The sequence below is a fragment of the Merops nubicus genome, unplaced genomic scaffold (assembly GCF_000691845.1).
Source record: "Merops nubicus isolate BGI_N331 unplaced genomic scaffold, ASM69184v1 scaffold21704, whole genome shotgun sequence".
Taxonomy (NCBI): Eukaryota; Metazoa; Chordata; class Aves; order Coraciiformes; family Meropidae; genus Merops; species Merops nubicus.
Genome location: NW_008606497.1, coordinates 58,203 through 73,478, shown reverse-complemented (window position 1 = coordinate 73,478; position 15,276 = coordinate 58,203). Strand labels below are relative to the sequence as shown.

The window sequence follows — 15,276 nt, the reverse complement described above, 5'->3', positions numbered from 1 at the left end:
AGGGAAAGAAGTGGCCCTATTTCATGTAACTAATAGTGGTCTTCTTAGGTACGGGCCTTTCTCCATTACTAAGCTCACTGTAGGGCCATTGATCTATTGCTAATGTATACAACTAATAGGAAAAAGAAAAAAGCAAAGTTATCTCATGCTGTATATAATTGTTCTTACTTCTTTTAGGATACTGTGTTCAGGTTAACAAAAACCCCGTCCCAAGAATCTGATGTATTTAGAAGCACTGAATCTCCTGTTTCCCATCATGTTCTGGATCTCTATTTTGAAGACAACAAGAAGTCTTTGGGAGCTATTCTCTCCAGTTTACCTGGGGTTGGCTTAAAAAGAAAGCTGTCCAGTGATATGAGGGATTTACAAAGCTTGGATGTCCCCAATAAGATTCCTAAAAAAGGTTTGTGTTGGGACTTAGGAAGGGGATTTCTTTTGCACATACTGAAACATAGACTTTTCTCCTCCTCCTTTTTTATAGGTGTCAATGAAACATTTCCCACAGGGCTTGCTATGATATTTTGTTTCTGGTGTCTGTTTCTGCTGTAATAGGCTATTTACCTTATTCCAGAGCAGTTTCAGTTCAATTCTATGAATGCTGTTATTTTTCTTTCTCAAGTAGACCATTTCCAATGTGTAATCCACTAACAGTTTAGTCTTTGTGTTGCTGGTGCCGTTGCCATTTTCTAGGTCTCAGATGTATAGCAGAACTTCATTGTCTTTCTATATGAAGGAAAGATGTAGTAAGCCTGGAAACTAATCTTTAACTGGCATCAGAAACAGTCATGTGCAACTTTACATGAAATTTTCCAAGCAAACAAAGAAGCCTTTTGAAGGGTAACAAGCCCCCTCAGTTTTCTGTCACTTGATAGCTGTGCTTACAATCGGTGTGCTTCTCAGACTTCTAACAAAGACCTCCAAAGTGGTTTTAGTACTCTGGCATAAAAATGCTGAAGGCAATATATTGCACCGAGTAGTAAAATAATTGGTGAAAAGGGACTTTGAAAATGCTGCTCTACTAGTGTGCCTTTTTTCCCTTCATGGAAAAAAAAAAGCAGCCCATACCTCCATGAAAAATCTGACTGCTGCCTTGACATATTACAAGTCTTCAAGCGCTGCTGTCTGCCACCTCTAGAGACCATGACTGTGGCCAGCTCTGATCACGTTGCTGTGAAGTGACAAACCCTGTGTCTGCCTGTGAACTGCAGGCTCAGTAAACAGATTGTGAAATCTGACCCGCCGCTATCTTCACAGCGAAGGCCAGCGATCACGTTTTCCCCATAACCATTAATTTCTGGCCTGTGCTAGAACCCTGTGCCATGTTACTATTTGCAGAATTAACACAGTTAGCTTCTTGCCATTACCAAATGCTAACATGTGAGATGTAGGTTAAAGATAATGCTGATTTTCTTTGTAGGCCACACAACACCAGTGCTCTCTCCCCTGTCCCGTCTGTGCTCGAGATAAACCAGATGCTGAGCACAAGTTATCCTTTAACAAAACATCCTAGTGTTTTAACTTCACATAAAAAGCCAGCTTGTTTTCCAAACGTTTTTAAACTGCCAAGGGTTTGGTTAATAAAAAGGACATGGAGGCAGCATTCGTGGCTCTGTTACAGCTCATCACTGAGCGACAAAGATGTGGGTGGTAGAAGCTGCAGAATCTGTTTGTATAAATATCATCAGAAGCTCCAGCTGATGGCTCTTGAGCTTCAATACTGTTGTGAAGTTTGAAGCCCATACCTTTTAAGTGTGTTAACTACAGGGATATATACCACCTCCCAAAACCCAGGATGGGCAGAATTTTAAGCAGAGTGTTCTGCCTCTGTGTTGGCAGAGTGCTGAGCTAGTGAAATCAGTATTAGCTAATGCGACTCCAGTAGTCCTTAAACTGTAAGCTGTCTGAAACTTGGGATTTGCACAGCAGCCTAGTCTAGAAGAATGTAAGCTTTTCGGAAAGAAGAATTACCCCCGCTGAGAAATCTATAATAAACACTGATGAAATAGTTTGACTGTGTGTAAACAAATTAAATTCTGGACTTAATGTACTTTATAAAACATCTGGCCTGGCTAATGTGGGAGTGGTGATGGTGGTGGGAAAGCAATAGCAGAGTATTAAAAAAACAGACTTAAAAAAACCCCCAATAACCATTTTCGGAGAAGCAAATCATGGGCATTCAGCTCTAAAGTGCTTTCTCTGGCCATAGACATCATCCTCTGCTTTCCAAAACATTTCCTGCCAGAAAGCCTAAAACTGAGATGGAAAAGATATTTGTTTGGACCAAAATTGTAAAAACCAAGAAGAGATAAATTAGGTTCTTTATGGGAAAACAACTTAAACAGCATCTGAATTTGCAGTAATAATCAAATATTTACTGTAATCATCTTCTTAACTACTTAGATGCAGATGTTTTACCTGAAAACACTGCTGTCACTTCAAGTGAAATACCAACAACTCTGGTGGATGCATCGGACTTTGAGTGTTCCCTCTGCATGAGGTATGACTGCATTGACCTGAGATTAAGATCAGAAGTCCTTTCTAGCTTCTGAAAAAAAAAGTTTTCATGGTGTCAGAAGCAAAACCTGCCAGAGAATGTCTAAATCGTTGCTCTGTTCCTATTTGCTGAACCTTGCATCTGGTGACTCTTTACAGGTGGGGTTTTCTCCATTGTGCATGGTTTTCTCCATTGTCTGCCACTTTGAGAAATGAAAACCTTTTCTGTATACTTAGATAAACCAGTCACATGTGCTTTATACAAGAGCAGGAAAGGAAGAGATGGCTGCATCTAGTCACTCCTTCCCACAGTGTGGGAATCTGCGTTGTTTGTGTTGGCAGCTTAGCTCTTCTCTTCCATGTTTTCATTTCAGGTTGTTCTATGAACCTGTTACCACTCCCTGTGGACACACCTTTTGCCTCAAATGCCTTGAGCGTTGCCTTGACCATAATCCACATTGCCCACTCTGCAAAGAAAAGCTGTCAGAAGTAAGTGTGCCCTTGCCCCATTTAACAAAAACACACAAAGCTGTGTTCTTTTGAAGCCTCTGTGTGGGGATTTTCTGTGCTCTATTTGCAAGCTGCCTCAAAAGCAGCATGGCCAGCAGGTTGAGGGAGGTGATGCTACCCCTACTCTGGTGAGATCCCACCTGGAGTCCTGTGTCCTGCTCTGGAGTCCTCAGCACAGGAAAGACATGGCCCTGCTGGAATGGGTCTGCGAGTGTTGGGGTTGTTCAGCCTGGAGAAGAGAAGGCTCCAGGAAGACCTTATTTCAGCCTTTCCATACTTACAGAGGGCCTGTAGGAAAGATGGGGACAATCTTTTTAGCAGGGACTGTTGCTGACAGGTAATCCTTATAAATTCAAAGAAGATAGATTTTGACTAACTGTAAGAATTTTTTTCCTATGAGAGTGGTGAGAGACTGGAACAGGTTGCCCAGAGGTTGCCTTCTTGTTATCAGACTTAAGAGTTGACTCTTCCTTGCAGTTTTTGGCAAGCAGAACTTACAAGAAGACCGTCCTTACAGAAGAACTGATAGTCCGTTACTTGCCAGAGGAATTATCTGAAAGGAAGAAGGTTTATGAGGAAGAAATGAAGGAATTGTCAAAGTAGGCTTTCTGTTTTCTACTGACAGCTGTTATAAAAAATGTATTTTTCAGTGTAAATTACTGAAGAAGCTTTAAGTCCTTATAAAAATGCACAGAATGAATGAAATTGTAAATTAACTTGCCAGATGTTTTATATTTTGACATGTTTGTTGCAGATAAACAAGTAACAATATGCTTGGATGATAGAGAGGCACAGCAATATTCTTGAAGATAATAGCTTTTTCATCTGAAACAATATAATAGCTTTAAAAGTTATAATTTTTTTTTTTTTTTTGGGCATATAATTCAAATTATAAATGGGATGTAGTTAAGGTCAGGAGAAGTTCAAGGATACAGATTTGTCAGTGACTTGTGGATCTTGCACTACAGCTCAAGTGAAAAAGAAAAAACATGCAATTAATCATGAAAAAACTAAGTGGATTAGTGGGCTGCTTCAAAATTACAGGGCCTTAGTGATTGTGGAATTCTGCTACCATCTTGCTTTGAACATGGCTCGTTCTTAGGTATTATATTACTGTGAAAAGTTATCACCAAAATCTTGCTGTGTATATAAGCTAGATGTATGGGTATACACGTTTGGGAGACTGGTTATTACTTCCTGACTTTTCCTCTATGAAAGTAGATTAGAGGGATTGTTTCCTTCATGCATTAACAGGAGTCCTGAAATGTGTTTGTCTTGTAAAAATGACGAACCTCGACCAGGTACATATTTATGAAGAGTGAGTCTAAGGAAACTGCTGGAATCACTGTTGTATTAAGGTTTTATGCTGAATATAGCTGTACCCAGAAGAAAAAGTTGAACACTTTTTTTTTTCTTTTTAAACAATTATTTTACAGTTTGAATAAAGATGTTCCCATCTTCGTATGCACCATGGCCTTCCCTACCATCCCTTGCCCACTCCATGTCTTTGAACCTCGCTATCGTCTCATGATCAGAAGGTGCATGGAGACCGGCACCAAGCAGTTTGGCATGTGCTTAGCTGACGAGTTAAAAGGGTAAGGAGATGAGATGAGAATGTCCTGTGGCTGCAGAGGCTCTTGGGATGCCAGTGGAGTTCTACAGCACAGTATACTTGTCTCCCCAAACCACTGCCGTTCCTTCCAGTCCTCTATGAACCAATAATAAAGTTGCTGGCTTTTTAGTTCTGTATCTTAAATATTCCTTTTGACACAAAGATTTAATTTTTATTGCTCCCCTGTTGGATGGATAGCAAGAGTACAACTCAATCCTGCCACTACAGACTTCAGAAATAGCACTTAATTGTCTGTGTGGTTGGAAAGCTTTCTGGCCTCTTTATTCTAGTGGAAGCTGACAGACTGGATAAGATTGCTCCTCTGTCTGCTCAGTTGTAAAAACCCCAAAATAATATAGAAAGAAAATCCAGACCCTTCCATAGATTTCCTAAATAGGTGGTGCCATTTGAATGAGACAAAGTATACCCTTGGCTGGAAGTCTGTTTTGCTGCTGAATGTTGAATTTTGATGTTTGTCTTTCTTGCTGTGTTGCAATGTCTAAACTGCCTGCAGTGAGTGGGTTATATTGTCTTTCTAGATAATCTTAGCTTTAATTAATTCTTGTGAATTCTGACACTGGTGTATTTCCAGCTTCCTGTGTGGAGACTGACTAGATGACTGTTAAAGGTCCTTTCCAACCCAGAGTACTCTATGAAACCCTTCAGGTTTTTAAGTCCTTTATAGATAATAGGGTTTTGGGTGAAGAGCATAAGAAGATGCTTGTGGGGAAAACTTGAGGTGGTCTTCAGAGAGGTCTGCCTCTCTTATGAGGTGTAATAGGTAGTTGCTGACTTCAGGAGATAAGTTAGCATGATGCAGACTGTAGCATGGATGACAAGTATTGGAATTTTTAAGAACACATTAGGCAGGCATCCTCAGGAGCAGTGGTTTTCTAAGTGATCATCACGGGAGCTGAGAGGAGGACAATCATACCAGGGTTTGGCAGCCTTTTCTTGTCCAGTTCAGGGGGTTTGGTTTTGCTTTTCTCCACCAGACTAGATGGTAAGATTGCAGTAAGAATACAGGAGGTGCTACACCTTCCATTCAGCTCTGACTGTGCTTCGTGCCACTTGGCATGCTGTCAGTGCTGCACTCAGTGGAGATCAGGCTCCAACAGTAGCAGCTGATGCTCCGTGGTCCCTTCCAGGCCAGTTACCAGTTGCTTGGAAGCAAATGCTTGTAGAAGTGGACAGAATGATCCTAGGACTTCAGTGATAACTCCCCTTACATATATGAAGGCTGGTGGAAGAGCCAGGCTTACTTGAAGTCAGGTCTAATACAGAGGTCCAAGGGGTTACAGCTCCCAAACCACAAGAATTCGTTTATTGGGTAGTGTCATAAAACATATTTTAAAATGCAACCAGAAAGGTTAGGTTTTTATATCCTGTTTTCAGTTACTAAAATAATTAAACTTTTTAAGCATGGTAACTTAAGTCAAACACTGAAACACAGGAAGCCTTCATCTGTAGACACCTGGCAGGCTGTTGTAGCTTCTTACATAAGTCAGGAAGTTCTTTGGCTTATTCAAATTATGAAATAAGCTGAGAATACAAAAAGTGGGGAAACTTGTTTTGCCTCATCTCCTAAGACCTGGATACATGCCTCCCTTGAAAAACAGTGACAAGACATGTTAATTCATTATCTTCCTCTGTTTTGTTTCTCTATTTTAAGTTAAAACTGGGAGAAGAGTATAAAATTTTAATGTGTCAGTACATTTTATACTCATCTCTAAGTACTTTCTTGTCTCTCTTTGAGTAAGGTTACTTTCTGTCCAAAAGCAACTTCTCAAAGAATGACCGAAAAAAAAACCCCAAATAATCATTTCTAGATCAATTTCTAAATTCAGTATTAATATCACTAAATTAATTTAAAATAATTATGTAGCTGTTTATAACAATATTAGATTGAACACTATATAATAAACTCACTTCTTGTAATCCTACTGGTAGAGCACCAGGGTTTAGCTGTGTGCAGCTGTACTCTTCTTGCTCTTCCTCAGTTTGTTCTGTACAATGGCCAGGAGAGAACAGTTGTTCACAGTGGTGAGCTCTTTCTTCCCCTCCCAAACACATGATTTCTGATAGAGTAGACACAGGAGTTGTTTCCCCACAGTGTTGCTGTTTCTTCATCACACCAATGTAAGAAATGGCCAAGCCCTGGTAAAACAAGTGCTCCCAGATGAAACATTTATCAGCCCCTGCAGGGGTTTGGTGTTTTGAGATGAGATGAGACACAGTGCATTCTTCTGCTTAGCAGCAGGCTGAGGTGCAGAGCTGCAAAGGCTGGCACATCAACATGTCAGGATGAAGAGTCATTGTGCAGTGAGCCTCTCTAGTGAACTCACTACAGCACAAATGTAGAGTAAATAAGCCTGGTAATTTAAAGTAAAAACTTGTTGCATGCTTGTTTCCAGGGCATGATTAAAAGCTGTGCCTACTTTAAATATAACAGATACAAATGTGCTTTTGTAAAGACGGTGTTTGGGGTTTTGGGGGTTTTCTTGTTTTGTTTTTAACTTAACGGAAACAAGTGCAAGAAAAATTTTGCTATATAGAAGCCTTTTCCTTCTAAAGCATGTAATCCTCTGCTTCCACCCCAGGAGTATGGGACTAGCCCCTCCAGCCCTGCGTTTGTTCTTCAGTTTCGGGACTTCCTCATGGCATCTTTACCCATCTTGTTTTCTTTGCAAACCAGGTGAATTTGCCATCAGCAGCTGGCAACTCCCAGCATGAAACATGCTCCATTTAGTTTCCTGTCCCTTCCCAACCCTCCCATCCTGCAAGTACACTCTGAAAATGCTGCTGCCCTGGACCTCTGAGGGAAGGCAGAAAGGGTGGGGGTTGTGTGGCTTACGTGAATAAGCAGAAATGTATTGTCACCAAAGCAGGATCCTCTTTCAAATAAGAGGTGGTGAATTAGGCCCAGTATTTGTCCTGATGTGTATAACACTTGTTGATGACTTCCACTTTTATGCCCTTCTGTCATTTCAGATTTGCAGATCATGGCTGTATATTAGAGATCAGGGACGTAAAGTTTTTTCCTGATGGGCGCTCAGTTGTTGATACAGTTGGTGTCCGTCGTTTTAGGGTCTTAAGCCATGGCCAGCGAGATGGATATAACACAGCAAACATCGAGTATCTTGAAGATAAAAAGGTGATCTATGGTGCAAAGTTATTCATACCCATGTATTGCTGGATTCACTTAAGTAGCCTTTCCTTGTTGCATTTCAAGCTAGCTATGCATTATTTTAAAATCAGTATCATTATAAATACTAAAGCTCTATTTTGAAAACAATGGAACAAACTTTGTCTCTTCCTTCCCTTTCTTCCTTTCTATCCTTATAATTATCTCTGCTTGAGGTGTTGCACTGCTTCATGGATCTCAAAGTAGCTTCTGAGACGTAGGTGCTGAGGTCTGTCATGTTGTGTAGATGTACGTTGTCCAGACTAAGGTTTTAAAACTGGTATGGACTTGAAACCCTTCTAAGACCACATGCCCCTGCTGTTAGAGAGCTGACTATTCTCTTCTTGCACTGAACAGACAGTTGGCAGATTTCATGTGACCACCAAGCTCTCATACACAGAACAGGTCCTCAAACAAGTGTGGGAGTCCACTCTTAAAATGAGATCTTAGTGACCTGTAGTTAACCATGCCTGTGCAAGCATCCATCAGAGCTGGCTGAGAGGAGAGAACTGCAGTGAGGGGAGGAGTTTTTAAAAACAAGTCCTCTTACAAGGCCTGCATCAGTTGATATGCTTGTGATGGGTGTTGGCCAAAGGGTCGATTTTTGGCCATGCTTAATGATGACTTCCAGGATCATCTTCAGAGCATGTGTGTAAATCCTCGATTCCTCTTACATTGAGTTTAGTGGTAATCTCATGCCAGTTGATGAAGCCCAGTCTGGTCATGTAGATCTTCAGTGCACTCTCATAGTTGAAGTGCAAGTCTGGAAAGTCTTGGTAGGACTTCTCTCACCTGGGCAGGACGATGCAGTTGTTCACCAGGGCAGGAAGGGCAGATAGTGGGGCGGTGCCTACCCCTGTGGAAGGTTGGTGTAGGTAGTCTGCTCAGAGCGAGGGCTCTGCCATGTTTAAATCCCCAGTGAAGGGTGGTGGAACACAGATATCCAAGCATCGTTTGTAAGCTGGTGTCAGAGACCCACCTCTTTATAATGAGAGTGCGATTTACCTTGTCTCGCTTGAGAGGCTGATATCTGTGTTCAGCACCCTACATACATGTTACGTCTGATGGTGAGAAATCAGCCCAAATGTGCCTGTTCTGTCTGCTCTGTCTTGGACACCTATAGCTCAAGGTGAGATGAATTGCCCTCTAGAGCTGTTTCTCCTCAGCTGTGAAGGGCATCCAGAGCAGCTACCTCAGATGTGCATCTGAGTAGCACAGGTGAATCACACTATTGGTGCATACAGATTACAGGGGAAGAAACCAAACAAACCAAAACCCAACAACACTAAACAAACAAACAAAAGAAATCACTGATTTGTAGTGGTTTTTGCTTATGCTTTTTTTTCTTTTCCCTAATAGCTAGTAGTTAGGTCTGTGCAGCTAAAACACTCTTTGCCTCAGCAAGGGTATTTTTTTATGGCCATACCTGGTATTTATAAAGCATCCACTTTCCCTGCTTCCTGCCTGCTCAGGTGTCTGCCCTCTTCCTTGGCTGTCCTACCATGGCCTTAGCACTTCTGCTGTTCTCTAAATGCCATAGACCCACCCCCCTGTCTCTGTGCTCGGTGGCAGTGCCGTTTCCTTTGTTTTGCTAGATGATACACCAATGTTCAGAGGTCCTTCTGTGACAGGGACACAAGGTTTTGGGTTTCAGATGATTAGTATGTCCCAGGATTACAGAGCAGATTTTTTTGTTGTGCAGAGTTAGGAATGGATGTTAATGAAGCAGTAACTGCTCCAAGAAATGTCACTTCAGAACACCTAGGGGAGGGTAAAAAGACTCCAGCATCACAGGTTTGAAATCTGAAACTTGGGTACAATTTGCTTAGATAAGGACACTTGAACATCTGTAGTCACTATTATTTTGCTTCGCTTGCTTCTGGGGAAGCGTGTGGACTCCATGGTATCAAACCTGGTTTGTTCCATCTTTTATCAATCAGGTTGAAGGACCGGAATATGAAGAACTTGTCCGCCTTCACGACTCCGTGTATGATCAAGCCGTTGCCTGGTTTACTTCTCTAAAAGACAATATGAAAGTGCAAATTCTCAATCATTTTGGGTCCATGCCAGGAAAAGAACCAGAGCCACAGGTAATAAAACCTTCCTCCTTACACAGCCTTATTCTATAGAGAATTTTTACACAAAGCTATTTTCTGATAGGTTTTCGCTGTGGTTTTGTACGTTCTGCACTCTTTATTTACCCAATTTTGGTCTATTGGCGTGAACTGTGGAAACGGTGTTTCAGTGTTAAATTGCTGGCTGCATGTAAACAGGGAGAGCACCTGAAATTAAGTATCTATTTGTTGCTTGAACTGCTTAGCGGTGACTTTCTTAGCAAATAGAAGGTTGGAAGGAAGGTGGTGTTCTTCAAGGGGCAGTGCTAGTGAATACATGACTGCATGTCTTTCCATCCTTTTGCAGAGCAACCCCAGTGGTCCTGCCTGGTACTGGTGGCTCTTGGCAGTGTTGCCTCTGGAGAACAGAGCCCAGCTGGCTATATTGGCTATGACCTCCCTTAAAGATCGTCTGATCGCCATCAGGCGCGTATTGATCTTTGTGACTCGCAAAAGACCCAGATAACATGGACTTCAGTTGTGAGTGGGCACCCAAAACATCTCACGACAGGTTGTTCGGGGGGAGGGCGAAGGGGGAGGGGTTGTTTTTTGTTGGGCTTGGGGATTTTTGTTTAAAGATTCCTTCAAAAAGGAACAGCCCTTTCTGACTGTGTCCAGCATCCATCGATTGCATCGGTTTGTTATCCTGGGTATTCACCAAACCTTGCACTCTTTCCTGTTGTCCTGGTGGAATCTGAGCCTCTACAAAGTTGTGCTGCAGTTAGAGCGTAGCTGATAGATGTGGATAATTGCTTCAGAGTACTGCAATAGAGCTGATGTTTATGGCCTGCAAGAGAGTTAAGTACTAGAGTAGCACCACTGGCCTGCATGTGATTTGGATTTCCACTTGGTAGGAAAAGGAAACTGGATAGTGGATTGAAGAGGTGTTTCCTAGACTTTCTTGAAAGTAATGAACAGCAGAGGAGTTACGCTGCCTGGCAGAAGTTTGCATGAAGACTATGACCAACAGTACGCTCTGTTAGTGAATTGGTAGGCAGTCTGTCACACGCCCACATCTCTCCCTCTTCAGCAAATAGCTCAATAGTCTGTGAGGAAAAAAAAAAAGCCGTTTGTGGTCAAGGCATCTGAGGATGTTTATCTGAAAGAATAATAGCTACTGAATAAGTACACTATTTAGTAGCCTTCGGTAATCCCTCGTGTTGTGATTTATGTGTGTAGTGGATTGACTACACACAAAGTGTTTGGAAAGGTGTACTTTAATCAAAGTCATCCTAGCTGGTGTTACTGCTAAATTCAAATCAAACCAGCTCCCTAAAATATGATAAACGCTGCTGTGAAATGATGATTTCACCCCAAGTACAAGGGAGGCACGCTGCAGTGTGCTCTGAACGCCTGCTCTGGGAGTGGGACCAGCAGGGGTGGAATCCAGAAATCCAGAGAGGTTTCCATCTCCCTCCGGCCTGCAGTGACATGCCGACCTCCCGTTGCATTGGGTGATTTCTACTGAACGTGTTTCAAACCAAAAGTATTGTAGTTTATTACCAGTTGCTGTATGTGATGGAAATCAGTCCACAACACCACCATGAAAGGAGGCACAAACTGAACCTATAAAGGCAAGTGTCAATGCAAGCTTAAGTCAGGTGTTAACCTTCATTTGTCTCTGATTATGTTTTATGTATTGTTCTGTTAATATCTAACTTTGATAGCTGTTAAATTGATCGCTTATCAGTCAGATTATCACCATTTGCTCGACTGCCAATGAAATAACTAACAGTGTTACCAGTTCAATTGGCATAGTTTCCTATAAATAGAACTGATATTACCAACAGGAAAAAAAAGTTGACTTGAATCTCCATGTGCTGCAAGCATAGTAAGACCAATGTAAAGGCTTGTTCATGTGCAGGAGCCTGGTAGAGGAGAAATGGCTGTTTACCTAAATGGTCAAAGTGCCTGGTTTCTTTTTTTATTATTTTTGTCCTTATTTGTCAATGAAGATGTATTTAAACTTTTTTTTTTTTCACATTGCACATGAATTCTGGAAGAAGACTGCATTAAAACGCAGTGATCGAGATATATTACCTTCTCTTTTTGGGTATTGTAGTTATAACCTGTGTGGTCTGGGAAACAGAAATACAGAGTTTTTTTCCTTTCAGCAAGTGGCTACCACCAATGGTTTCTGTAACATACCCTGAATGTACTGTAACTGCCTCTACCTTGAACACGCCTTTTCTATTTAAATAGTTCGTAAGGATATTCTCTGAATTGTGAAGTGCATAACTTAGAACCAATGATGTCATAACCTCTACAGTAGCCTTCTGCAAGTTCTGCTACCATCACCAAAATACTCAAAATTCAAGTTGAATGCGTTTCCTCCAGGACGTGAAGAGGATGAAATCACTGAAGTGTAAAGGACTCGTTCTCTGTACGGGTGAGGAAATGTCACAAGTCTGTAGGTCTTCAGCCCACTGTTAGCTGAGCTACCAAAGGGTGGTTTTGCAGACTAATTCTCAGACCAGAAGATGGACTGTATTCGATCTTGCAATCCTTTCTGTTCAGCTTCCTGTTCTTCCCATCCCTTTCCATGCTCTGTATTTCTTCTAGACTCACTCATCTTGCTCCTTTGTGTGTCTGACCTAGTTTTGAGTATTGCTAGTTTAGCTGTGAGGGGACGCCGATGGTATTTGTGTAGTGCTGGTCCCTGATCTTACATGTGCTTAGTTTTACATATAAGAGTGCGTTTAACGAAAAAAAAACTAAAAAAAAAAAACCAACAAAGAAAAAACACAAAAACAAGGTGCTAGTTAGTGTCTTCTTGGCTTTGCCTGAGTAACTAATGTGAATATTCTTCTTTGCAAAAGTGATTTTTCAAGATATCTACTTTTGAGGTACTTCTGAGAGGAAACCCTATGGAACAAGAGAGGTGATTTACTGCTGTTCTCTAATGTGTAAAGACACATTTTACATGGAAAGTGACATTACTGTGTTCATGAAGGTTCTGCATAATTAATGAAATAATAGTTATGGAAGAGAAAGCTGAACTGTAGAGGGATTTTTTTTTGGTCAAGGTTTAAAGCGGTTTGTGAATATTTGGGTGACTGATGTTTTGGATAAATGATAACAACATAGGAATTGTCTGTGTATGGATGCAGATAATCATGTTAGCAGCCCAAAGCTGACATTTCTTCCAAAACATTGAATGCTGATCAAATAGCAAAGCTTTAATAAATAAATAAAGGAAGAAAGAAAGAAAAATCACCACTGCCCTGTGGTACTTGCTTTCTAAAGGAAAGTACCAATTTCATTGTTACCAAATTATCTCTGCCATATGATCTCTACAGCATCCAGTAGTACCTCATGGGAAAAGCTAGCTGCTTCATTTCTCTCTGGAGGAGACGTCCACGTTACGGCCGACCTGTGCTTAGGTGTAACTTGTCACCAAGGTACATGTGGAAGCATTGGAGCTGAGCTCCTGGAAGAGATAGACAGGATTCGTTGCCTTTCTAGCTCATTACATTTTTCTTGCTTGCTGTCCAAGCAAGGATGCTGGGATATATGATGAGTCTTTTCACTGTGGTGAATGTGGCCCTTCTTTATACATCGTAAAGAGGCCCAAAAAAAAAAAAAATCCCTCTACCTCTACACCTGTTGTTCACCTGTAAAGCTTCAAGCTACAAAATGATTTATATATATTTTAACCGTTTTTTTGTCTTTCAGAAGCATACTAATTGTTTGCCACTGAGGCCTTTTATCTACTGTATTTTAATATGTTCATTTGATAGTCATCAAGATCTCTTTGTACTTCTAACCTGTAGATCTTGTCATGTTTCTTACTGCTCCTTTTTCCTCGTTCTCCAGTCCACTTTTAAATTGATAAATAGAAAGCTGTACACTCTCTATTCCTATTACATTTTACACTAGTGGAACTGGTATTTTGGTAGCGCCTTAATTTTGCAGTTGTGAAATGATTGTATCAACTCTTATCTGGGGCTTCTGACCAGATTTAAATGAGTATGTTTAATGTAGATAAACTTGAAACCATTTTTTACTGTTTTAAAGCTAGTTATGAAATGGAGTGTGTACATATGTATAAATATAAATTATTAATCTGCACCTTTTTGTATCTAGTAAATACAGGAGAAGTTCATGTTCTAACCACATTTGGCAATTTTTGTTGCATAAGCAAAGCCAAAACTTTTTTTAAAAATTGCAATGTTCATTTCATGTATATTTGCAATATTCATGGGAATTGTATTTAATTTATGTGATATTTGGAATAAAACAGATTAAATTTACAAGAGTGTGAGTTTATGGGAAAGCTCTCTGAGGGCTAAGACCTGGGGCTGTGGTAAACGAGGTCTGAGCAGAAAGAATCCGCTGCTGTGCTGCTCTCAGAAGGGGGATGATGGTTTGATTTCCCCAACAGGAGCCCAAGGGCTGAGAGGCAGGGGAGGCTGTAGAGGATGAGGTGTGGTGGGGCTTGCTGGGGACCCGGGGCAGCCTGGGAGAGCTGGAGGTCCCCAAAATGGGGTGGGGTAGGAGATAAGCCTGTATTTCCCCCAGGAGTGGGATGTGACAAAGACAGGAGAGGGTCACACAGTGAGCTCTTCTTTCATAGCTTCTTGGATTGAGTCATTTTTTAGCCCTTGGTGTGACCTGACTGGCCCCACAAAATAAACTCTGAAAAAATATGGTTGCAATTAAGAATACAAAATGTTTTCTTGACTAAGCCTGGTGACATGACCTGCCTTCAGAGTGCTGTGAGGTGGAGGCACTGGCCATGGCTGGCACAGGTGTGGGGGCAGTGGGACACTGGCCACGCTGCAGCGGCAGCAGAATGCAGTTGTGGGAGGGCAAAGCTGATCCAGATGGCAGAGAGCATATCCCATCCCTCAGCTCTGTCTTGCTGCCAGCTGAGCAGAAACCCCTCTGAAGGCATTTTTTGTAAATATTAGCCTTTTTTTTTTTTCTTTTGCTGTTGGATTGACTTTGGCCTTTGTGCCTGTATTTACTGAACATCTGAGCAAACAAACATCAGTTCTAGGACTGCTCTTTTAACAGGAGCTGTGAGGGTGTCTTGGAGTGCACTTAAAAGCGCTGCCTGTGCCGGTTTGATACCCTAGACAAAGATGTTCTTTAAACATCACTCCTTTCCCCAAAGGAAAGAGGTGGGGAAAGGTGACTGATCCACCTTTCCTTTTATTATCCAGGCCTTTGTGTGCCTCAAGGCTTTGAGATCAGTAGAAGGAAAATAACTGCAAGAAGTTAGTAAATGCTAACAGGATGTTTTTTCCCCTCACCCTGCATATCCTTCTCAAGCCAGTGTCAAGCCCTGGAAGGGGCAGCATGTTGGATTGTGCCCCTTTCCCTGAGCCATAGAGTGATGCCATTCCTCGAGTGTCAAA

The 15,276-nt window shown here is 41.5% G+C and overlaps 1 protein-coding gene across 1 annotated transcript in view; it reads left to right on the top strand.

The window, feature by feature from the left end:
* Window positions 1–10,852, top strand: part of LONRF2 (LON peptidase N-terminal domain and ring finger 2) — a gene marked incomplete at its 5' end in the record, with an annotated part of 15,296 nt that extends 4,444 nt beyond the window's left edge. Inside the window, 8 exons of the mRNA XM_008939676.1 lie at window positions 178–403; window positions 2,401–2,497; window positions 2,868–2,982; window positions 3,481–3,602; window positions 4,440–4,598; window positions 7,607–7,769; window positions 9,740–9,889; window positions 10,221–10,852. Coding sequence (XP_008937924.1) covers window positions 178–403; window positions 2,401–2,497; window positions 2,868–2,982; window positions 3,481–3,602; window positions 4,440–4,598; window positions 7,607–7,769; window positions 9,740–9,889; window positions 10,221–10,379 — 1,191 coding nt within the window. The remainder of the gene's footprint in view (window positions 1–177; window positions 404–2,400; window positions 2,498–2,867; window positions 2,983–3,480; window positions 3,603–4,439; window positions 4,599–7,606; window positions 7,770–9,739; window positions 9,890–10,220) is intronic.
* Window positions 10,853–15,276: the final 4,424 nt, after the last annotated feature.